Source organism: Pleurodeles waltl, chromosome 3_1 (assembly GCF_031143425.1).
Source record: "Pleurodeles waltl isolate 20211129_DDA chromosome 3_1, aPleWal1.hap1.20221129, whole genome shotgun sequence".
Taxonomy (NCBI): domain Eukaryota; kingdom Metazoa; phylum Chordata; class Amphibia; order Caudata; family Salamandridae; genus Pleurodeles; species Pleurodeles waltl.
In genome coordinates, this window is record NC_090440.1 from 1,633,366,949 (window position 1) to 1,633,391,693 (window position 24,745).

General features: G+C 43.3%; 1 protein-coding gene across 4 annotated transcripts in view; it reads left to right on the plus strand.

The window, feature by feature from the left end:
• The window catches only part of UBR3 (ubiquitin protein ligase E3 component n-recognin 3), a 1,605,611-nt gene that overhangs the window by 1,206,940 nt on the left and 373,926 nt on the right, over positions 1–24,745 (plus strand). For all 4 annotated transcript variants that reach the window (XM_069225311.1, XM_069225312.1, XM_069225313.1 and 1 more), the window contains one exon: positions 1,972–2,057. In XM_069225311.1, the coding sequence (XP_069081412.1) occupies positions 1,972–2,057 (86 nt within the window). The remainder of the gene's footprint in view (positions 1–1,971; positions 2,058–24,745) is intronic.

The following is a 24,745-nucleotide window of genomic DNA, read 5'->3' on the forward strand; positions in this document are numbered from 1 at the left end:
ACTGTTCCTCACCACAAACTTGTGGGAAAGAGACAGAAACGTTTTTATAAACATGTTTGACAGCCTTTTTCATTCCATGCAGCAGCAAGGAAACCCCTTTGAAATGACTGAGCCTGTGTGACTACACAACTTTGTGACCAAACAGTATGTGGATAACGATATAAAGACATCTGCTAGGTGTCCTGGAACATGGATTGAAACTCTATTCAGAACTGAAGTAGGAGAGATTTTGTATTGAAAGAGAAAAAACTGACATAACCACTAAAGCTACACTCCCACGCTTTAATTGCTATGGTAAGAGTTTCGTCCAACTAGCCACTACAAAACAGGTCACACAAAAATAAATATTCGCAAGCGCATAGCAGGATTGATGTAGCAAAAGAAAAGGGTGAATTTATCAAGGACATTTTGTTGCATGATCTTCTTCCGGCAAACACATTATTTGATGGAGATGTTGCAACCAAACCATTGGAGCACAAACTTCTACAAGAGCTCGAAAACAAAATAGTTCTAATTGAGTCATTGTACTGTCAAATAACACATTTTTGTGCTACGTAGATTTGCTGCAATGTACATAAGTCGAGGATTGTCAGAGTTATGGAAGCATTATGAAACAGGCAAGAAAAGATGCTTCATCCCGCTTCATATTCTGTACAAGAAACTTGACCCAGAGATGCGCAGTGTTCTTATCAAGGCACGTATTCGTACGGGTGATGACACTATGAGCAAAACTGGAACAAAGCTTGGAGCTTTAACTGTTGAACCTGTGAGGTTTCTAAAAGGGTTTGGTGAGACAGAAGAAGAATGTGATTTTAAAGACATAGAAAAATACCTTGTGCGTGTGTGGAAAACGAGTACTGGCTGTCACACATTTGACGATCTTCGGTACAATGAATTCAAGAGATAAGTCCCGCTAAGTGACCTTACACTGATGTCATAGTCTCTGTGTAAACCCATTAAAAGAGTGTTCTACTTGATCAGAAGATGTGTAAATGTTTTGGATCATACATATGTAGAGTAAGATCAACGTGAATTTGGTTGGGTAGATATTGATAGGGTGCTAAATCCTGCAAAATTTCTAAAGCCTATACCCATTATCTTACACGTACATGTACTTGCAAAACCTGTGCTACAAAAAGATCTGTTGATATGTTGTTCTCAAGTTTTAAACCTTCTACAAATGGTACCACAAGTGATATACGAAACAAATAAATGAAGTGCACTATGAAAATGTGTCTAAAACTGGAGTGCTAAGTATTTAATTTATATTCAGATCATAAACATTGTTTGGTGTATACATAAAAGGATTAAAAACCATTATTATCTGTTTCATTTCTTAAAATGTCTCTTCTTTCTCAATTATAGCCGCCATTTTGGAAAATAGCGGAAGGGTTGCCCTGAGGAGTTATTTTCTGTCTCTGTAAGAGTACTTGATCCCCAAAACCTATGTTTTGAAATCAAAATGAAGCATATAGGTCTCATGGTTCCTGAAATATTACGTCATCACTGCACCACAGCCGCATTTTTTAAAATGTCATCCAGAAACATTTGGCCCAGCTCAGCAATGTCTACCCAAGCTAAATTACTTCTCTAATGATCCAAAAACACGAATCAAAAATGAAAATCTCCAGACAATAATTATTTTCACTGAGACATGTCAGGGGTCCCAGATTAGATGTTGACCAGCTTTCCCTTTATTTAGCAGCAAGAAGACAACAAGGTTATATGCTGTACTCAATAAAAAAAGTAATTCACGATAATGCAATACAATACAAAATATCCTTTTTTGTAATAACATTGTCCAACCCCATTTTTGCAATGTGGATGTTATTGAGAGGGTGGAACAAAAACCCCATAAGGAAAAGCGAGGCTAATAGTGGGTAGGCAAATTGTTGTTACTAAACTATGATCATGAGCTTCTTAAGTACATGTTCCTTGACTTTGTTTTATAATGTAATGCTTTGTTTTCAGAACAAATTTAGAACTGGAACTGGTTCATCGTGGAGACAATTTATGTTCTGGCGGAGAAAGTGCTGCTGGTAAAAGATCTTGTTTAAGTAAGTCAACTTAAATGTATTTGTGTTGGCTGTTATTGTAGGATAAATAAGGTATATTTTGCTGACTAACATTGCTTTACTGTTGAACGAAAGAAGGTCGAGTCCTTGAAGCTTAAAAAAAAAAAAAAAAAAAAAAAGAAAATGTCTTACTTTGCAAAAACCCATTAGCCAAAAGCTTTCCACAAGGCGTACGGTTTTAGTATCCCCAGGGAAACTGGTTTGCAGCTTGACATAAAGGCAGCGTTTTATTAATATTGTGCTGTCAGAAAGAATGTATCCGTTTGCTAACAAGGTGCCTTTCATTTAACTGCTGCCTCCGCACCTCTGTGACTTGTCAAACACTTCTGAGGGGTTTTTACTTAAGTCTGTCTTTATAGCCCTATAGTAGATCATTGCCTGTACACAATTCTTGAATATTTTACTCTCTATATTGTCATACATTCCTGGAGACTATTTGTATTTAATTATTTTTGCAGGGAACAAGGTTGGAGATAAAGTTAAAAGCAGTCAATGAAGCAGCATGTTTGAAGAGGTAGTTACCATCACACAAGAATACCATCGAACAAAATATAGCAACTGGGTGGCCAAATTAATGATTGGGAATGCCAGAGAATAGGGTAAAATGGAATAGTTCAGGTGCAGGCAGTGTTTTTTCAGCAAGGGTGGGTGGTTGCAAGCAAAGGTTGCGGCTTCAGAAAATGACTGTTTCGGACCAAAAGGTGTTTTGTAGCAAGGGACTGGCGTTGTTCAGATCTACGGCATCTTAAGCCTCTTTGGCCTACTGAAATTGTAAGCTGCTTCATGAATAGATATTTTCACTCTTTGTCGTTTTCTGATGCTTACATCAGCACACAAACGTCAGCACAAAAAACTAAAATGTAAATTCTCAGTCTACTCAAGATTTCTAGAGCAGCCAGCATTGACGTTTTTACATCGTTCTTGAGAGATACCAGTTTCTGGTACATCTTGATCTCCGAAAAAGGATTGACTTCTTCCCACTAACCACTTTATCTTTCACTCCTTGTAATATATCTACTCCTCTTTAGCCTTTGATTGATACTTCTGTTCACAGAGTCCTCTCCTGGTGAATACCCCCAGATACCAGACTTGATGCAGTGATTTTCCTCAGCAATTTCCTTGCGCTGGTAGGTGGCATTGTGCAGCTCCATGTTGGTCCATTTCACCCCCCAAGTGACGTCTGGGTCACAATGTAACAGCCTCCTCTGCTCGTTGATGTCAGTTGCTTTATTTCCACACTTTCCAACATGGATCTGGAGCTCTCTCCCTCAATTGCAGTCACTTCACAGAAAATATTTGACAAATATTCGTCAAGTTCATGGCGAAAATGACTCCCCCTAAAATGTCTCCCTCTAAATTGATGGGGTTCAAACCCTGTAAGGATCGCCATACATAGATGTCTGTGATGGTCTGCCTCTGGTGTCTTGGCTACTCGTGTGACAAATGGATTTGGAAGAACCTGAAGGCTTTCGTAACCATGAAGTTATGCACCGTTGGAAAGCTTGGATTGCTCGGCCCCATCATAATCGAAGATGTAAATGCTTTCTCAGTCACAAGGCCGTACCGGTGAAAGTTCTTCATCTCAGTCTAAGTCTTCAGTCAAGTCAACAAATACAAAAACACAAAAAGTTGAAACATGGCTCCCCACGTTCAAGCCACTTATCAGAAGACGTCTGGGGGGCATCAAGGTACCTCAAGACCTCGCTCACCCGCCATGGAGCTGACTCATGTATAAGTCATTATTCAGCCTGAGTTCTCAGATCCATCCGTAGCAAGTTCAGGCTTTTGGATAGGCGATGCTGGAATTTCTGGTACCCTTGTGGATTTCACTGACCCACATTTGGGTGCCATGGATTCTAGAAGGCCTGCAGTCGAATTACAGCAGACAGATCTGTCCCCAATGTCGACACTGCTTCCCAACCGCACTCCAGGGTCTATACAACTTCAGGACCGACTGCTTCTCTAGTGCCAACTACTGCACCAGTGCCTGTGCACCAACCCCACTAAAAGGCGATCCAATAGTCCTTTTGAACTCTGAAGCAAAACAGCCATGTCTTAGATCGAAGTCACACCACCTCAGCCTATCCCACAGCATTCTGATTTTGACAGGCTTCCTTTACCACATACATTATCAGGCCCAGATCCACAAGACTATGGCAGTGATGAATCGCCCCTATATGATGATGAAAATCTATATGTGGACCTCCAGAGGCCAGTGGCCCTTACAGATCACCTGACACTGGTCTTAATTCCCCACCTTAACTATATGGAGTAATCTGTTTCTTTTATCATGTTGATTAGAGGAGTCGTAGAAATTCTTAATCTCCAGCTTCCCTCAATGGAAATGAAATAAATGTGCTTACTTAGTTCCTGCAGCCAAGGCAGACATCTTCAAAACCACTGCTCCCATTCAATGAAGCCCTTAAGGTTTGAATGTTCCCTCGTTAGTAGGGGAATAGACCACAACATAGACAAGCCATATTTCGTCCTGCAGCACCTAACACCACAGAGCCTCATAGTTCAGACTTCTACCAGCTTACTCATCCTGGATGTATTCCCAACTAGACCACCAGACAAAGTCCAAACATATGTAGGCATTTGGGAAAATAAATTATCCTCTGCCAGCCTTGCCCTTTGATGTGTCAACTCGCGTTACTTCCTGGGGCATTACTCACATGCATTATGGGACATGCTAGGTGACATCTTGCCCGCAGTTCCAGATGACCAGAATTATTCTCTTGGAGGAGGGAAACGCAGAGAGGACACCGGCACCAGAGATTAGGACTGTCTGCTACTGCCTCTTCTTTCTGGTGCCAAAGCAGGATAGAGGACCTTGATAGAACCTTCTGATCTTAGATTCCTCTACTTAGAAAATTCCCCAGGAATCATACTGGGTCCTGCGAATCTTGAGCAGTACTTTCACTGTGCCGGTGACTTGGGGCTCTGTGTCTGCATTGGAAGTGATGTTACATTGCCTATATTGGCTCTACCCTGGCACTCTGACATCTGTTTCTTACATCCGCACCAGTAGTGCAGATCGGAAAGATACCTCGGTCATTTTTGGACCAAGTTTTTCAGCTTTTTCACGACCAGGTTTAAGTCTTGCATTAATTGTCACAAGCAGATGTCCGTGTCTGATCCCCCCGCAGTTTGTCTCTGGTGCCTGGGGTCAGGACATGACTGCAAGGCTTGCTTCAAGTGAAAGGCGATGCACCCAATGGGGATTTGTGAGCCAGCGATGAAACTCCTGGTGGCGCAGCAAAAGAAGACACTGTGTCGCTTCTGGTCCTGTTCTCGTTTCTGTTGGAGTTCTCAAAGCTGTTCCTGGAGACTTGCCTTGGATAATTGTCTTCCCAATCCATCAACTTCCATACACTAACTTTGTCCCTGAAAAACTGGTCTTTCAAACGCCTACCTCTTTCCTTACAAAGGTAGTCATGTCATTTCACCTTTGCTAGAGCATAACTCTGCATGCTTTCTATGCTCCACCTCACACATCCAGGGAGGAGCGACTCCATTGTTTGGACCCTAAGAGTCCTGTCATTCTATATTGATTGATCTAAAGGTCATTGGATAGACAATCTGCTCTTTATTGGATTCACCAGAGCTAAGAAGGGGGCAAGGATGTGCAGAAATGAGCCATCTCCAAATGGAAAATAATCTGCATAAAAATCTGCTATAGACTATCGAAGAAGCAAGTCCCTGAGGACTTGCGGGCTCACTGCACCTGGGCCAAAGCTGCCACTAGTGCATTAGGGCACAGGGTACCTGTTCTGGACATCTGCTAAGCTGCCATGTGGACTTATCTTCCTCCGTTCACAAAACACTAGTACTTGGACTGTCAGCTTCATCAGGATGGGAATTTCGCCTGTTCTGTCCTCCAGGACTGTTTGGTCTAAGCCAGATTGCGTACAGACCTCCAGGGATATTGCTTGTGTATTTATTCTAAGGTGAGGAATCTGCTGTTAGAAGTCTTTAACTGAAGGAGTTACTTATCTTTGTTAATGCTTTATTTTGGAGAGACTGCATCTAATCCCAGATTCCTCACGACCCTCCCATCCTCCCTGCTCTGTGAACTGGGCTCTTTACCCAAAGAATCCCTTTAGAAAATGCACGCTGGTCACCAAAGTAACATTGTTTTTAATGTGTTGCTGCATTTTTTTCACAGAACTAGTCATGAAAGAAACTGTCAGCGAGCTTGGGTGATACCTTTATAGACACTGCAGCATAATTTCCGATGCAGCCGATGCAGAGCTGAACTTCCCCACTTACCAAAGTGCACAGGCACTGCTCAACATTTTCTGGATCCAGTTTGATACCTGGGGAATATTCTAAGGGTGAGAAATCTGCAGCTAGATAGCATCTACCAGAAAAAGTGTTATCAAAGTTATGTCACTTTTTCTTTTTGGCCTCTTCTAGATCTGTGTCCCCTGAACGTATACAACAAGTAGGCCAAGTTAAAAATTCTCACTTTGGCCCAGGTTCTGGCTGGATCTAGGTGACTGGGTGGTGGCATTTAATTTGAAGGGTCCCTTTGTCCACATCCTTGGCCTGCAATCCCACAGATGCTGACTGCGTTTTCAAGTAGGCAGTGAGAGCAGTTTCAGTTCACCGTGCTTCCCTTCGGCCTCACCACTGCCCCTCATGTGTTCACAAAAGTACAGGTGGTGGTTGCTGCCCATCAGTGGACGGTGGGAATACCAGTCTTCCTGTATCTCGACGACTGATTGCTGAAGGCAGACTCACCTCAAACAGTTGTGATCCACCTCCAGTGTCCACAATTTTTACATCTCTCGGATTACCATCAACGTGCCAAAGTAGCACCTCACTCCTTCAGAAACTCCTTTTTATTGGAGTTATCTTGATATGATTTTTTTATTTTCCTCTGCTTCTACGAGTCCGGGACACTCGAGCTATAATCCTGATGTTTCACATCTTTTTTTTTTTTTTTAAACATATTTTATTGCAATTTCAGTCAGCAGGTAAGCATATTGTAAGATACCATACAGTGATCTCCATAATCTTTAAAGGTTAAAGTCTCTTCAACCTGCACACCTCTGCTCTGTCAGTAATCGGGTGTTGCAACATCAACCCTACCTGATGTTTCACATCTTGACCTTGTTCTCAGTAATATCGACTTTGAGGCTTCTTGGCCTCCTGCATCGTAATTGGCTCAGCACCAGGGGAACCTCTCCGATTCCATCCAGTTGTCAAAGCAAACTGTGAAAGATCTTCAGTGGTAGTTGCTTAACCGTAAGTGGACTCACAGCAGACCCTTCTTCCTACCCCACCCAGAACTAACTGCTTCAACAAGTGCATCGTTGCCTGGTTGGGGAGCCATCTAGGGGAGGTGGAGTTCAGATGGCTCTTGTCTGCAGCAGGAACTCACCTCCACAGTAACCCGTTGGAGTTGCTGGCAGTTTGCTTGGCACTAAAAGCTGTCCTCCTTTCCATGAGGGGGAACGGGTGCAGGTTCTTACAGATAACACCACTCCCTTGTGGTACTTCAACAGTCATGGCAGGGTGGGGTTGTTTATCCTGTGCCCATGAAGCTTTTCACCTCTGCAACTAGCTGAATCCTCAGAGCATCCTGCTGGTCGTACAACATGTGGCAAGTTCTTTAATTGACAGTGCAAATGAAGTCAACCAACACTGCCTAGTGGATCACACATGGCAACTACACTTCAAGGTGGCAAGAGACATGTTTCAACAAAGAGGAGAACGCTGTCTAGATTGATTGATTGATTGAAAACCTTTATTTCGATTATAAAAATAATCATAAAAGCACACGATTATAACAAACATTTACAATTCATATAAAAATAAACCACAGGCTTAGAAACCACAAATCTCATCGATACCAAAGGCACATAGGGATAAAAAAATTAAAAACATACATTATGCTGTAAAACCTCAGACGATTAAAACCCCAAATTCTAAATCTTATTCCAGCGGAGTTCACTGTTCACATGTGGATCGGTACTGATAAAAACCTTTGGCTTTAGGAACAGGCAGCAGAAACCTTCTTCTAGGTGGATCGCAATAACTACAAACAGTACCAGATGCTCTAGGGTCTGGAGCGAAGCATTGTCACGAGGACAGACCTTAATCAAAGGTGGCTCGTATTGCCCGGGGGGGGGGATGAATAGGCTGTATTGGACAGAACCTAATCTGAATCTGGTGAGTCTAATGAAGGAGAGATAAGGTTCCGGGCCAAGGCTAGTATTTAGAAGCATCAAAGCCCTGACTGCCCAGAACCAAGTTTTCTCTGCTCTCTCTAGTTTGCTGAAGAAATAACTCCTTGACAAGCGTTCTGTCTGCCTGTTTTACCAGTTCTGGGTTATAAAATAATTCAGGGTGCCCCAGTGACAGGGCTATAGATATAAGCCCTGGACTTTTATGGCCTAGCTCGCACCCAAGGCAATCCTCAATAACATCCCTATTAAATGCAGAGCACTCCCCACTCTGTACTGCAATCCACAACATCATAGGGGCAATTTTAGCTTAATCTTCTGCAAAATCCAAGCCCAGCTCCTCATGCATAAACAAACTTGGACTAGCGGGGCCCGCCACCAATAATTTCCTGCAGAAGCAATTTTCTTCATGTTGAAGGGCCCTTCAGTTAGAGTACCTCCAAATTTCTGTGCCATGCAGTAGAACAGTTAAACATTTCACTTTATATATCTGCAGCAATGGTAAAGACAGGTTTGCTTCTAACCATCCGGGCAAATATAAAGAGAGCCCCACAAGATTGATCGAAACGCAAGCAGCAATTTGCAAGACATGGGGTCCAACTGCAATGCTGGTCAAACATAACCCCTAGGTAAGAAAAAGAGGCCACTCCTGACACAGCCTGCCCCTTTATTGTAAGGGGTCTAATTTGTAGATTCCACTTCCCATAAAGTATGTTTTTTAAGTATTTACATCTAGTTCTAAATCAACCATACAATCAGCAAATAAATCCACCAAAACTTTAAGGCCGTTCATCGTACAGGAAAGCATAACCGCATCACCACGTATAGTAAGGAAGGCACCAAGGTGTTCTTAACTTTCAAAAAATCTTTACCATGGGTAGTCAGTTGAGAATTCAGGCCATTTATATGTAATAAAAATAAAATTGGCACCAGGACACCCCCCTGCCTAACTCCCCATGACAATTTGAAGGCATCCAGACACTGCCCAGCAGAACCAAATCTTACCGAAACATTTACACCGGTATGTAGAGCCCGAATAAAGCTTACTAAGGGTTGGGGCAACCCAAGACCCTCCAGGATTGACCACAGCTTTGAACGATTAACCCTATCAAATGTATAGCTTAGGTCCATGAAGGCCAGATACACAGCTCCCTTCTTGGCCACCACATATTTGCCCACCATTAAATTGAGATTCAGGCACTGTTCCACCGTCCCCTTCCCCTCTCTAAATCCGTACTGAGCCGAACATAGAACATTATTCGCTTGAATTGACTCCATAATACAGAGAAGAACAATGCGCCCCACAATCTTAACCAGTAGAGAAATAGTGTGGTAGCACCCTGCTTCTTGCCTACAACCCTTTCTGAATACTGGGACTATGACCGCCGACTTCAGGATTTAGGGATACAAATTTGCACAGCAGCATTTATTACATTGGTCAGCAGAGGAGCCCACAAGCTAGCATTGTCCTTGTATAAATCCATAGGGACGCTGTCTGGTCCAGGGGCTTTCTTAGGGGTACTACCCATGATTGCCTGTCGAACCTCCTCCAAATTAAAATTTACACTCAAGGGGAAAGACACCTGCGACTTTCTCCCTCGCAAATTGTTCCACACTATCCAAGGGGTAGACCCTCTCAAAATGGGCAGCCCTATTTTGTATGGCTATATTTGACCCTACTCTGTAAGGGGAAACTAGATATGCAGGTTTACCATTCACTGTCTTCCAGAAGATCCTCATATCCCCCAGCTTACAAGGGCCCACTAGCTGCTCCCACCTCTCTTCCTTGAGGCATTGCCAACTACACTTTGAGGTGACACAAGATATCTTCCGAGAAAGGGGAGAACGCTGTCTATATCTTTTCTACACTACCAAGAACATGCATTGATCAAGCATTTGTGCATTGGAGTTCCGAAGGCAATTCTCTCTTGGAGATGCCTGCCTTTTGGACTGGAGCTGAGGACCCCTGTATGCTTTCCCACCTCTGCCTCTCTTGGCCACAGTTCTGAAGAAGATCAAGAACGACTGGCCCAAGTCACTTGGCGTCTTTTGATTGGGCCAGGGGTCTGTGATACTCGATATCAGTGGCTATGAGGGTCCTGCCTTTGATCCGGCTGTCTGCACAAGAGAATCTCCTGTCGCAGCAGCAGGGCCAGGACCTGCACCTGATGTCGAGCCACATGACTCCACCTTCTGGTGCGACAGGAAATTAATGAAAAAATCTATGAATCCAGTCTGGTTCCTGGTGGTATTAACAAGTTGAAGAAACTATGGTTAGAGTATCCACTGGAAAGAAAGTTACCAAAGGTAAATGACTTCTTCTTTCAGTCTATTTCCCTGTTGACCTAAGCCATACAGTTGTTTCTGGTCTGCTAGCTGTCTGCCCCTAGCCTGTCTCTTAGTACTGCTTTCTTTCTAATCTCATGATGGTCTGCCATCTATTGACTGTCAATTTTGTAATCATTTCTATCCACTTCTACATCTTCTTCGACCTTCTCATCTTGTTAGTGCACTTAATCTGGGTTTTATCTGCTGATTGCCACTTCTTCAGAATTTTCTCTCAATCCTCTGTCTTCAGGCCTTGAGGGTGTAACCAGTGTACGACTGCACCATTTAGCAAGAAGAGTGACTAGGGCCACAAATTTGCATTTTCGTTTACTGCCTTTGGGTGTCAGAGCAATTCCTGGTAACTCCATTCACAACTAAGGAGTAAGAAAAGCCAGGGGAGTACATTTTCCTAGTCCAGTAGAAACATACAAAAGATACTCCTGACTTGACTGTCATGAGGAAGTTACCCAATGTGTGAGAAAACAAATCTAGCCTTAAAGGACATAAGCCCTCACCCACCCTAAGGTGGCATGCTTCTTCATCAGTCCTCTCCTCCTGACTTAAGTCCTAATGTGGGCTAGTACCCTCTTGAAGGGCAGCATGTGCTCTTTCCGTTGTCTGGAAGAGGGGTCTCCTATGTGAAATAATTATGGGTGTGGTAAAGATTGTGGGGGGGGGGGGTAAAGAAGAAGGTGCAGACTCTGGAAGTATCTATTTGGTGGACAAACAATATTATTTATATCTCCAGAGGTAGAAATAAAATTAGTGGGGGTTTATTTTGACCCGCATGGAGCGGTCAACTTGTTTCTGTCCTTTACCACCCTCTTAAGAGATATACGGACATCTTCAGGACTAGTGTCCCCCTCTAAGCTTATGAATATTATGATAATACTGGAAGAGATCTTCTTAGAAGGCAGAAAATAAGTATACACCCAGTGCAATTTTTAGCGGCCCTATGAGTATAGAACTTGCATCAGTAAAAAATAATGCAATACATAGTAAAAAAAAAAAGCCATCCATTCCTTTCATTGCCTTTTTTTCTCTCGGTTATCGCTCTCCTTGAGCCATCTCGCCACTTGTTATTGTTTCACTGCGTAATTTAATTCAGAGTGTGCAAGTTCAAGACCTCCTGTTTCCCATGTGTAATTAAGAGTGACCAGTTTTATCCTACTGCTCTGTCCTGCACAAACCAGCAATAATAATTTATCTAATAGTTCCAAAATTGACGGACATGGACCTAGGGAGGAAGTCCTTTTTAGATTGGGCCAGCTGTCTCAACAAGAGCATTCCAGAACTCCACCAATTTTTCTAATCCAGTGAAGACTGTAATATTATGCCAGCAGTTTCTCTGATCAGTGTGGTATATGTATGCCTAGACCTCTAACTTTATCTCTCTCCAAAAGCCCATTTCGGGGTACACCTGTCTGTTTATCTTAGCCAACCCTCCCATAGAGAATGTATGGGACTCAGGCACTCATTACCACTTCGGCAGTCTTTTCAATAGACCGACTAAGTCACGGGTGCCAGAAGACCGCCAAATTAAGAGTACATTCTGATTTAATCCGACACCGTCGGGCTAGCCGACAGTGTAATAGAGGCGTTTTCCACTGCCAGCATTGCCACGCCAACAGGACTCCGCCCTCTGTATTATGATATGTAATACGGCGCAGTGGTTTGGTGCTGGCGGTTGAAAACGCTGAGACCCATCCCCTACGACCACCTCGCAGAGACAGGTAGGTGGACTGTCCAAAAGGGGGAGGGCGTTGTGTGCATGTGTGTGGTGTGTGCGTGTATGTGTAGCGATACAGGAGTGTGTATGTATGTGTGCGTGTTATGCAGTAGACAGTGAACAAAACTGCAGACGATGCAGTGCTCAGTTAGGTGAATAAATACATACAATATATACATAAGACACTGCACAAAGCCCCTAGTTCAATACATGATTTTAGATAAACATGTTAGGACGAGGTGGATCAATCCACAATCTCTAGTGGTCACACTGAATCTGGGAACCAAGGGGGAAAATATGTCGACTTTTTGATCCTAAATGAATGAAGGGGTCTCTTCAGGAATAAGGGCCTGATTTAGAACTCGGCAGATAGGTTACTCATCACTATGGTGACGGATATCCCGTTCCCCCGAAATCTAAATCCCACTATCTTCAATGAGATTTAGATTTCGGAGGATGAGATTTCCTTTACTGTTGTGATGGAGTAACTTGTTTGCCGAGTTTTAAATCAGACCCTAAGTCATGTGGTCCCAATCTTTGTCCTGGGTACAAAAAGGAGCAGTTATAGCCCTCCAGGGCTTCTCTCTGCCAGTGGTTATTTATAGTTATGACCTATTTTCCATAGACAAAGTATTTTTTTGTTTTGCTAATAACTTTGGGGCCGTTTGACGAATCTTCACAAAACATTCAAAACTAGTGTACCAGTCACTTCAGCTGCTGTCTAGAAAGTTTTGGGGTAATCTGTCAAGGGGATGGGGGTTGGGAAAAATGGGTTCCCAAAATGCTTTTTCCCCATAGGGATTTTAGACACAACTACAGCTGTGTTTCGAGCAGGGAAACATATGAAAAAAATGCTCTCACCTGCAAAAGCAGCATTTTAAGCTGCTCCTTGTGGGCAGGGAGCAATGCTAGTTCCTGCAGGAGGAAGAGAGCCAGTCACAGAGGTATTGGGGCGCCCCATAAAGCCTCCAACAAGAAGCCAGTGGGTGCCCTGAGTGGACTCCAGGGCACCCACCATGTAGTGGCTAGCCCTGTGACATTATCTGCGTGCCCCCTTCCCATTTAGTGCCTGACCAGGCCCCGGGTGATGGTGTACCGGGGCCAATATTGACCCGGGGAGGAAGGCTGTGTTCCACACTCTCACTTTAGTGTCGAGCCAGCCCCCAGGGATGTGATCCCCATGGCCAATATTGGCACAGGGATGGGGGCTGCACGCCCCCTTCTTTAGGGTATGACCAGACCCCGGGGGATTGGGTCCTTGGGGCAATATTGGCCTGGGGAAGAGGGGCTGGATGCCTCCCTCCCTCTTAGGCTACTGGCCCTGGGAGGGGGGCAGTGTGACCCCTCACCCTTTAAAATATGAAGTGGGTGCACTGGGTGGGCTCCATGGCACCCACTATTTACTGGGTGGGCCCCAGGGGATGGAGTCCCCGGGGTCTATACTGGCCCAGGGATTGGGGGGGGGGGGCGAGATTTATAAAAAGGGCAGGCCGAAGGAGATGGGGTCCCTGGGGATGAAATTGGGTTGGGGGTTTGCTTGTGCCCCTCCTGCATAATTCAGTGGTTGGGCCCCGGGGGATGGTGTCTCAGGGGCCAAATATGGCCCAGAGATGGAGCCATGTACCCCCTCCCCTTAAAAAAAAGGGTGGCAGGCAACAAGGAGTGGGATCCCCAGAGCCGCAGTTGGCTGGATGTGGGGATGAGAGTTGGGATGAGGGTTGGGGATGGGGGTTGGGGAGGGGGTGTGTTGAGAGGTGATGGGAGTGTTAATGCTCGCAGGGCCTAGCCTGCGGCCAACTGCCCACTGAGCACGGCCAAAGACCGTGCACAATGGAGGTTGGATTAACATATGGTAATTAAATATTTCTTTACATTAAAAAAAAAAATCACTGAAAAAAATCAAAGGTTACATGGGCGTTATAGTTAGGAGATGCATTTTAAAATACCTTTGAAATTCACTAAAAAAATAACTACAGAGACATTATAGTTAGGTTCCCATTTTATACACATAAAACTGCAGAAATTCAGCAGTTATAGCTACAGTTATCTCAACTAACTATAACTTGTGCCCTAAATTAACTATAACTTGCACGCCCGCCATGCACTGCTAATTCCCCACATATTACATCACTCGTGAAATCTTCTATGACATAAATGATAATATCAATGCAACATTTACTGTAAAATTATTGATGAAAAACTGTGCATGGCAGGGGCACAACTTATAGTTGCTTAGGGCACGAGTTATAAGGTACTAGAGATAACTAACTGCTGAATATATATATATATATATATATATACACCCACACCTATACATAAATCCGATTATATTCCATTCCTATATAATTGTAGTCTTTGCACATTATACTTGCCTATTATTCAATCTCCAATAGGCCAATACAAATCTGTGTTCTCACAACCCAACTGCATAAATTTATCCAGAACACCATTCAAACACAACCATTTATTTTTCAATTTCTCATTGTAGTCATATGTGCACCAAAAGGCCTAACTTCTATAACCTCATTCCCATCAGCTGCACCCAGTCGCAAACTCTTCCAGTTGCTTGCACAACCTATGCTTAAAACTATGCTACAAAATGAAATGCCAGATCAATCAAAACCTATTACCCCGAAACTACGTTTGATATGACAGACCATGATCTTGACATCCTCGGAGTCACAGAACATAGGCGAACCTCTCACTCTTATAAATCACTAACCACTCGGTGATTCCACTGGTATTCAAGATCATTTGCATTAACAACTCAAAGTGGCAGGTGGTATCAAATTCATACGCAAAAACTCACTGAAGTGCAAAGTGCTCCCACCACATTTCTTGACACTTGTAAATGCCTTAACATCTCCATCACGCTGTCTCCGGGCAAAGCCATATAACTGCCCTCTAAAACTCAACTCCAAAACCGACCAGTTCTCTAAATACGTCACTTCTCAGACACTATCAACCAACAAAGTCTTTCTTAGGGATGTCAGTCTTGTTTGGGAGCAATACTTACTCCAAACCTTACACCATCCTAAACGATCTAACACTCCAGAACAAATCTATCCAACACTCCTCCATACTTAGTTAGAACAACAGGAACCCTTTTGAGCTCATCTCTGGCTCCCTATCAAACATGAGCTGCTACCCTCCCACAGTAATTGAATGGTCTGATTACTGCACCATGTTCTTTCACATTTGTAACTCCCCTACCCAACTAAAATTATACTAAGGAAAATGTATCATACTGTTAGAAAACTTTCTCTAGGTATACTCCAGAACTTATCTTACTGAAATGCGAAAAAACTTGACATAAATAACAATATGAATCGCGCAGTTCTAAACTACAACTTAAGTTTATCAAAAGTCAATGCAATGTTCTCTCAAACTAAAAAAACACTTTTAAAGATCCTGCAAAGGTGCTCAAACCTCATACAAAAAAACACTGAAATCTGGAAACGAAAGATAATATTTGAACTTACCTCTACCCCTAACCAAATCATAAATACTTGGAAGGAAGAGATTATCATTTGACTTGCTAAACTATTAAAACAGATGCCATCCAAACCAACTAGAATGTCTACAAATTCTGCTTGCTCTCTCTTTTGGCATATTGGCTCATACACAACACCACACTTTAAAGAGACAAATTTGTAATAGAAAGAACCAGGATTTTTTGTTTTTCCCCTAATCTCTTAAATCATTTCAAAACCTTCTCCCATATCAGCAAAGAGAGATTCTCTCCCGTCATCAAAAATCTACAACCAACACTACTATCTAGGCTGCTTACCCACAGAAAACATTACAAACATTTCCATTTTTAAATTTCACTAATCATTGTTTCTCTATTCCAAGTAATGTTTTCGAATACCTTATAAAGTGGCCAGATCTCTCATACTGTCAAAAACCTGATCAGTGAGTTAAGCCTACCTTAGTTTTACCTACAAGCCAGAATCAAATCTTCCATGGTTAATGAAAGTCATGGAGCTAGGTACTACAACACAAATGCCTTAATTGCCAGGGAACATCTGCTCAATACATACCTGGTTTCTGAGTCTCAGATGAAGCATGGAAACAACCACCCTAAAATCCTGGGTGATGTCCATCAGCTACTGACACAGATCATGGCAAACCAATATGTACCCTTCAAGAGTATCAATGGCAAGTTCTTGAGATTCTGTTCCTCTTCATTTTCAACCAATGTCAAGTGGTAAAGATGGAGATTTCTTATCAATTAAATTTATGATGCCCTGTAGTGTTCTTCAAAGCTCAATCCTAGATCTGTGTTGTCCAACCTGTACATGGAGTCACTCAGTTTGTTGATGGAAGAATCAGGAGTCTCATTCACCAATATGTGGATAACACACAACTGTACTTAAAAATGCCTACTCTTTGGGACATTGAAACACTTTGTTCATTTCTTTAAAAACTCAGGAGTTGGATGTCTGAGCACTTAAGTTTTAACTTAGAGAGAACTGAATTCATCCTTATCTCTGATTATTGAAAAACAAAATTCAACACCTCTTTCTTTAATTTCTCAACTACAGTAGGATTCTTGCTTTATTCTCATACATAAAATCATTGGTGTTTATCTTAAAGATTTTTCCACAGTCTTTAAACACAGATCAACCAAGTTGCTGAGTTTACATAGCCCTTTCTCCACGCAGTAAAATGATAATAAAAAAATAAAAAAATAGAACACAAACTTCTTATCTCCCCAGACCATCTAAAAGCTGGCGTTCAAGCTCAAGACATTTCAAGACTAGTCTTCAGTATCTTTATATTAGTGGGTGACTAACATGCCTTTCATTCCTTGCTCTAGGACACTGTGCTGTTACTAACAGACTCGCCATAAAAATGTAACAATTACAGAGGTTAACACAAATTCATTGACTCCAGAAAGAATACAATTAAAATTGTGCTGCCTCACTCATAAGTACACATTAGGTAGCCTAACTGCTCAAGAAAGCAGAACTTAGGAGGGGAACGAGGCATGGGTGCCCATTCTCTCAACTGTTGTTTGCCCTTGCTATTGGCCGCTGGGTCGCAGTCTGTGATTTATACTGGTAGATTGGGAAATCTACATCCTCTCAATGTATGTGGACAATACACTGATTTAACTGCAGTAGCTGCAGGAAACGATCCAGATCCTTATGCCGGAGCAGGATAAATTACATGCAATAAGTGGCCTTTTCACAAACTACACTGAGGCCCTCATTATGAGTGTGGCGGTCCGACCGCCACGTGGACAGCGGTAAAGACCACGCTGTAATACATACCAGTAATAGGATTCCTCTCAGTCTCATATTTTCTTTGTGTATAATTCAAATAATAAGTCATTACTAGGTTATCATAATAATACATTAGTGGACTCCCCTAACAGGTTGTAGGGGACCCACATGTTGAATGAGCCCCACGGCACACTGTACACATATTGAACATTGACCCTGGTCTTGGTGGACATATAGGGTTGTCCTTGTGATATATTGCAGTCTCTATCATGTGAGGCAGTCCACCCTGGTGGATATTCCGCATCGCATTTGCTACTCCCTGTTCTGTGGAGTGGACTTCTTGGAGTTAAAAACATTTCATGTTAGATTCTACACACACTGTCACTGTTTTAAGTCGATCACTAGTGCTTATGTCTAAGGGCCTTTAAAGGTTACATTTTAAACTGATGTTACTGCACAGTGTTCGTGTCTGTATATGGCTAAGTGCTGTCACTTCTGGGAGTGTTGGGGGTGTGAGAGCAGTAGTGGTACTTACTAGAGCGTAGGAGCTATCGCTGAAAATTGTACGGCTCCGGGGAATTTAAACAGTGAAGAACGTGAGTTCCGAGGAGTATCCACAAAAAAGAGTGGCACCAAAGGTAAATAACGTATTTTTCTTATGATTTACCCAGCCAATTTATACACCAAGACCAATGAAAGTATGGTACTACTGGTCAGTGGCTCTTCGTGGATGTGCATTGCGTAAACATGCGGTAAGAGTGTGGCCAGAGGTACATAAGTGCTGTCCACGCCTCTGAGTTATGCTGAATATTCAAGACCACCAGAAGGAGGCAGTGTTCCCATACATTGTTTGTCCTTTGGAATATTTATACTGATATTAGTAAAGTTGGTAATTTAATATAACTGTCAGCTAAACAGTTGAATTATGTATACATCAGCAAGGTCATAGACTAATAAACTAATTAAAAACAATGCAAACTAAAAATATACCAACTTAGCTTACCATGGGACACACCTTTTCATAGTGATTCCTTGGTCTTTGTTTTGTCAGATCAATATTTTTGGTTACGGTATTTTAATGACTGATGTAATACTGGATTCCGAGTCACCTCCTCTTTTTAGTAGTCACAAAGCATGTCGAGTTACCTGTTTCCATGCCAAAAGCAATTAAAACTGAAAAAGTGTTCTTTTGTTCTTCACTCTGAGTCGTAGTAATGAGGTGTCTTTCATATGATAAAGCGCAGCACTCTATGTGAGCCTTGAAACAATTGTAATTTAGTCTCTTAGCTACTGCTGAAAATTGAATCATTTGTCCCAGGTGAGCATTTACAGAACAGGAGTCATGGGCGATGGGGGGAACAAATGGGTCAAGTGCTGTTTTAGTAGATTGAGTCATGAGGGCAGTTTCCGCAGGGAAATGGAAATGAAGAATGATTTATGTACTGCCTTTGGCAATGGCTGCAACAGTCTGACAAGAACACAAAAGAATGAATCCTTGATCATGTGTTTGTTGGTTAAACAAGATGAGACCTCAGAGGAGGAGTAGAGAGGACTGCCTAGACTACACATATGCTGGGTATCTTAAATTTGGATTGCCCTCCTTAAATCCTCCCTGACTATGGAAATAAAAGTGCATCCCCCCTCCTAGTGATCTACTGCGTTTATTGCCTGATATTCTGTATCACGGGGACACCTGATACCCATCATTACATATATCAAACATTACGGAGACACTTGCCATGCTCCAAGACCTCCACTAATATTTGTTGTTACACACTCAATTAAATTAGGGAGATTAGCAGGTACTAGTGTACAGTTTCGGGTGGGGGGGGGGGGGGTATGTAATTGTTCTTATTGCACGGATTTATAACCTGTATGATAATCCTGTTTGTGAAACCTGTACATAGCATTCTTGCAATGTCTCTTACACACACGGTTTATACTGCCATTTGTGAGATATGATTTGGCAGTGATATCTTAAAATGCAATAACGTTTGCGTTAAAAATGTTTATTGACTAAATGTTTAAGTTCATTCGGGCTACAAAGCCGAAGACCTGAACTTCCAGCACGCTGCTGTGTTTGTCTTTGTCTGTTTCACGCCTTTATCCAAAGCGCTCTTCAAACCTTTTTAACTCGTTTCCCGTCAATCGCGTCATGTCAAAATTGAAATGTGCCAAGCCGCGTGGCATAGAATTTCACCATCACAAATTGGGAACATATGCCTTTAAATATGATATTTGAATCATTTGCAATCTAAAATCCCTGTTCATTCTATAGACGTGACAAACAAGTTTCATAGACGAGCAACTGGATAGTGTTTGAGGATGTGAGACTAGAGACACAAATTGTGATTTCTTTCTTTGACTCCAACTTTTTTTAACTTGTCCGAAAGAGCAAATTTTACACTGAGAATTTTCCTTTTCGGTGTCGCATTTGCATATTGTTCTGGTGCTGCACAAACCCCGGATCCACTTCACCCGTGCCGTTGACACTGTTGTTTGCTCGTTACAAAGACCCGGAAGTGGGGGAATTTTCAAACACTAGTTTCTATGATTTCCAAACAAGCCCCGAGACTGATCACTGATGTACGGAGCCAGATGGTCCCTGTATCGAGGGGTGGTTCCTGAAAGGCTTGAGGGTAAAGACATAATATATTTTAAAGATCGCTGTGTAAAGATGAATCCGTAAGTTAGGACTGGGTCCATTAGCCACTTATCTTGCTATAAATAGACCAGGATCTTCAGATCTTTGTGCCTAGTAACAAGCATAATTAGGTAGTGTTTGTCCTTGGCCAGGTCTTACTTGTAGTCCAGCCCAGTAGTTGTACTCTTGTGTGTTGTTTGCGAATGCACGATGAAGTGGTGAACCCACTGCTTATTGATTGTTTGTGAAGTTATACTTAATGAAAAGCCTAGACTACACTTTCACACTCTTTTATAGCTCGCGGTTATTCTTAGAATCTAAATTTGGTACAAAACTTATTATGAAAACTATTCTTTGAACCAACTGACAAACATCTTTTGATATTCATACAGCTTAGGGTATGTTGCTTTTTCATCTGCCTGGGTGATCAGTATGATATCTGCACTTTAAACTAACTTTGCTTGTACCTTTTTCATGAGGGAAAGATTGTCCTCAAAACCCATGCTGCATCCATGTTTCTGATGGATTCTTCTGACTGCAGATTTCTAATTTTCAGGTTTCGCCAACACGAGTGGTCCAACTACATAATGGCTTCTCCGAACTTAGGCATGTTTGGTATCAAACATGTTGGAATCATGCAACTACACCGATTCCAGTGCTAGTTGCATGATAACATGTAATCAGGGGGTTCCTTAGAAGATTCCCTCAGTTCTGCCTGTGCAGTCTTATAGGGTTCAGTTGCCAGCCCACGCTGCTGCAAACCCCAGACACTGCTCTACACTCCTGCTGGTGAACCTGGCTCATGCTGGAGAGGCAGAACAAAGGATTTCCTGCAAGAGAGAGGTGTGACCACCTCCCCCTGTGTATTAGGTGTCTAAGACCTGGGATGGGGGTGGCCTCTGAGTGCCACCAGACTGCTTTGAAGGGCACTATTTGGTGCTTTCCTTGCTTAATCCGTTTACACTATTTCAGGAACCCCCGGTTCTCGCTGTGGGTGTGAAACTCTACAAAGGACAGGGGAGTGACCTACCTGTCCAGGTCCTCCCCTAGGGAGGTGCACCGAGCTCTGCCATGTGACCACTTGATTCTGCCATCTTGGAAACAAGATGGTCAGAGGTCCCTGGGAGCATCTGAGAAGTTAGGCCAGGTAGATGATGTCTCTGACTCCCTCTGATGGTGCGTCACCCCAGAGAGTTATCAATCCCCCTTTAGGGCTACTTAAGGGCTCCCCCATTGGATGGTCCTCAGATTCGTCGAGCAAGACTCTCCAAGGAACTCTCTGTAAGACATCTTCCGCTCCTGGCCTCAGGAACTGCTGCTGATCTGCTTTGGAACCGAAACGCATCTGCTTCTGGTGAGAAGGCTCTCATTGCAACATTGTTTCTCAGGATTCTGCAACAATTCTGCCACATCTGTGGCTGTGCATCCTCCAGGGTCACAAAGATTCTGTTTGGACCTGGAAGCACAAAGGAATCTCCCTTGGAGTGAAGGAGTCACTCCCCTTCATCCGCAGGCACCTTCAAGACAACGTCGTCCGGCTGGTGGGGTCTGCAGTTCCATGGACATTGAAAGCCTTTGTTTCACAGGTGGTGAGTGTGTGGCTTCCTCTGTTCCTGCTTGTCTTATGACCAACTTGGGAGGCTGTGGGCCCCTGCCACTGGACTGGAACCGCTTTGCACAGCTACTGTCGCACTTGCCAAGTCTTGTTGACCGTTCCTCCAAGAGATCCTCAGGGGCCAAGAAGCCCCGGCCTCCAGCACTGTGCAATTTGAAGATCAGCCCCAGACCTGCAACTCCTGCGACGTGGGACTTCTGTTTTGTTGTGCTGCTGAAGCCTCCTTGTGACTCCCTGTGTCTATCACGTGTGGGTCACTCGGGGGGCTCCAGTGACTTCTGTGGGCCAGCCCTGACTCCCCCTCCAGGGTAGAGTCTCCTGGACCTTGCTAGTCCCCAAAACTCTACAGATTCCTCTTCAGTCCTGCTTGCATTTTCCTGACTGGTAACTGACCCTTCTGCAATCCAGCGATTGTCGAGGGACAGCTCATAGGTGACTCCTGGGATCTTCTGCAGCTCCTGTACCCCACAGCTGGACTTCTTCCTCCACTGACTTGCAGGAACTTCACCTCCAGGACAGTGGGCATTGTCACCTGCACCACCTGGGCACCTCCAAGGGTGCTTAAATCTGTCCCCTTCCTTTTCAGGTCCTCAATGTCTGAGATCCGTCCCTGGGTTCTAGGTCTGGCCCACGGATCAAGACAGCAGCTTGACAATCTGAGGCGTCCACTGACTTCAGAGAGCGCCCCTTCTCCCCTCTGCCTCCGAGTCCCCTGATGTAGATACTTCTGTCTTCTGGGTATCCTCGGGTGGGGGTACTCTCCTTCCTTTTGTCTGTTGGTTTCCTCTGGGTCCAGTGGGAAGGGTCCTGAATCACACAACCACTGCTCCCTGTGTTAGTCTATGGGGCGACTGGGTGGGTAACTACCTTGCACCTGGTCGCTGGGGACACTTACCGTACTTACCTCTGATGTTTTCATCTACCCCCAACCCTCTAGCTAACGACCACACTTACCTTGGTTTGCATTCCACTTTCTTAGTATATGGTTTGCCCCTCCTCCCCCCACTTTCCTCCCCCAATATGGCCCTGACTATTCTATACTATTTCTGCTAGTTAACTTGTGTATATATCCAAAGGGAGTCCTACCAATGCTGGCACTAGTAGTTAGGGAATCCTTTATTTTTGCAACACTTGTGTGGTTCTTTCTTGTGAGTGAGTTACTGTCTGTCTACTGTTGTATTGTAAGTGGTTTACATTCCTCTTGGATAGGCATCAGCTGCTCTCCCCAGCTACCCCTAGAGAGCTTTTGCTACCTCAACACGTATTCACTGTCACTAAGTGTTGCCTGGACTCTGTCCATCATAACCTGAGCCAGCCCCCTACAACTGAGGCCGAAAGCTCAAGGAACCCCTCAACACCACATATTGCTATATTTTTCCACTAAATAGGTAGTCACAGGTGCAGTTACTTTGCAGGGAACAGGGTCATGATTTGAAAGGTGCAGTGGCACCAAAGCCAAAAGTTGTCATAACGCCTTTAAGCACCAAATATTGCAGTATTTGACTACTAAACAGGCAGTCACAAGTGCAGTCATGTTGCAGGCACTAGGGTCATGGTGTGAATGGTGAGGCAGGTGCTGTGGCACCAGAGTCACAGGGTGTCAGAACCACTCTAAACACATGTTATTTCTAAATTTAACTACTAAACAGGCAGTCACAAGTGCAGTTACCTTGCTGGGCACTAGGGTCATGTGCAGTGACACCAGGACCAAAAGCTCCCGGAACCCCTCTAAACACCAAATACTACTATATTTCACTACTAAACAGGCAGTCACAAGTACAGGTACTTTGCAGACAATAGGTTAATGGTTTTAATAGTGCAGCAGGTGCAGCGGAGCCAAAAGCTGTCTTTGCTCCTCTAAACACCAAATATTGCAATATTTTACTAATAAACAGGCAGTCACAAGCGCAGGTAACTTGCAGGCACTAGGATCATGATTTGAATGGTGCAGCAGGTACAATGGCACTGGGCCCAAATGTTGTCAAAACTCCTCTAAACACCAAATATTGCTATATTTCAAAACTAAACAGGCAGTCACAAGTGAAGTCCTCTTGCAGTCACTAGGGTCATGATATGAATGGTGCAGCAAGTGCCAGAACCCCTCTGAACACAGATTATTGCTAAAGTTTGCTACTAAATAGGCTGTCACAAGTGCAGTTATCTAGAAGGCACTTGGGTCATGATTTTAACCATGCAGCAGGTGCAGTGGCACCGGGAACAAAAGCTCTAGGCACCTCACTAAACACTTATTCTCTCGTAGGGGATTTCCATGTATAGTCATAAGCACTGAATAGTTCCGCGCGCCTGCGGGGACCCCAGAGCACTGATGTGAAGTATATTTTTAAGTGCAAATACCAGCCCTTTGAAAAAGGTCTGTCAAAACCCACTTAAGAATAACACTGTGCAGCCTAAGTGAACAGCTACACAGGCCAAATTGTTGAAAAGAAAACAGCTGTAGTGTAAATTCACGTTCAAATACCTATTTATTCTAGAAATGTAATAAAAAATACATTCTCATACTTTATTTACACCTCTCATGAGACTAAAACAATGCAGGGCAGTGTAGCCCATAGGCTGCCATTATACAGAATGTAAATAGAGCTGTGCCTTTAAGAAAGTAAAGTCTTCCTGTATCCCATCATGCACAGCAAAAGGCAGTTGCCTCAGTTCTTTTTTCTGGCTCCTTCTGACAGGACCCTGAAGCATTGAGCTCTACCTCACAAAGCCTTTTTTTGACAGAAATTCAATTAAAACCTTTTGAATTTCAATTTCACTCGACGTTTTTAATATTGAGTGAACATTTGCTAATCTTTTCTGTCAAATTCTGACAGAAATTTAAGGTTTTTCTATTTTAGAAATGCCTTCACTTTTTGATAAATGTCCTTCTTGTGGCAGAAAAAAGGCTAAAACAGACCCACACCGGGTCTGT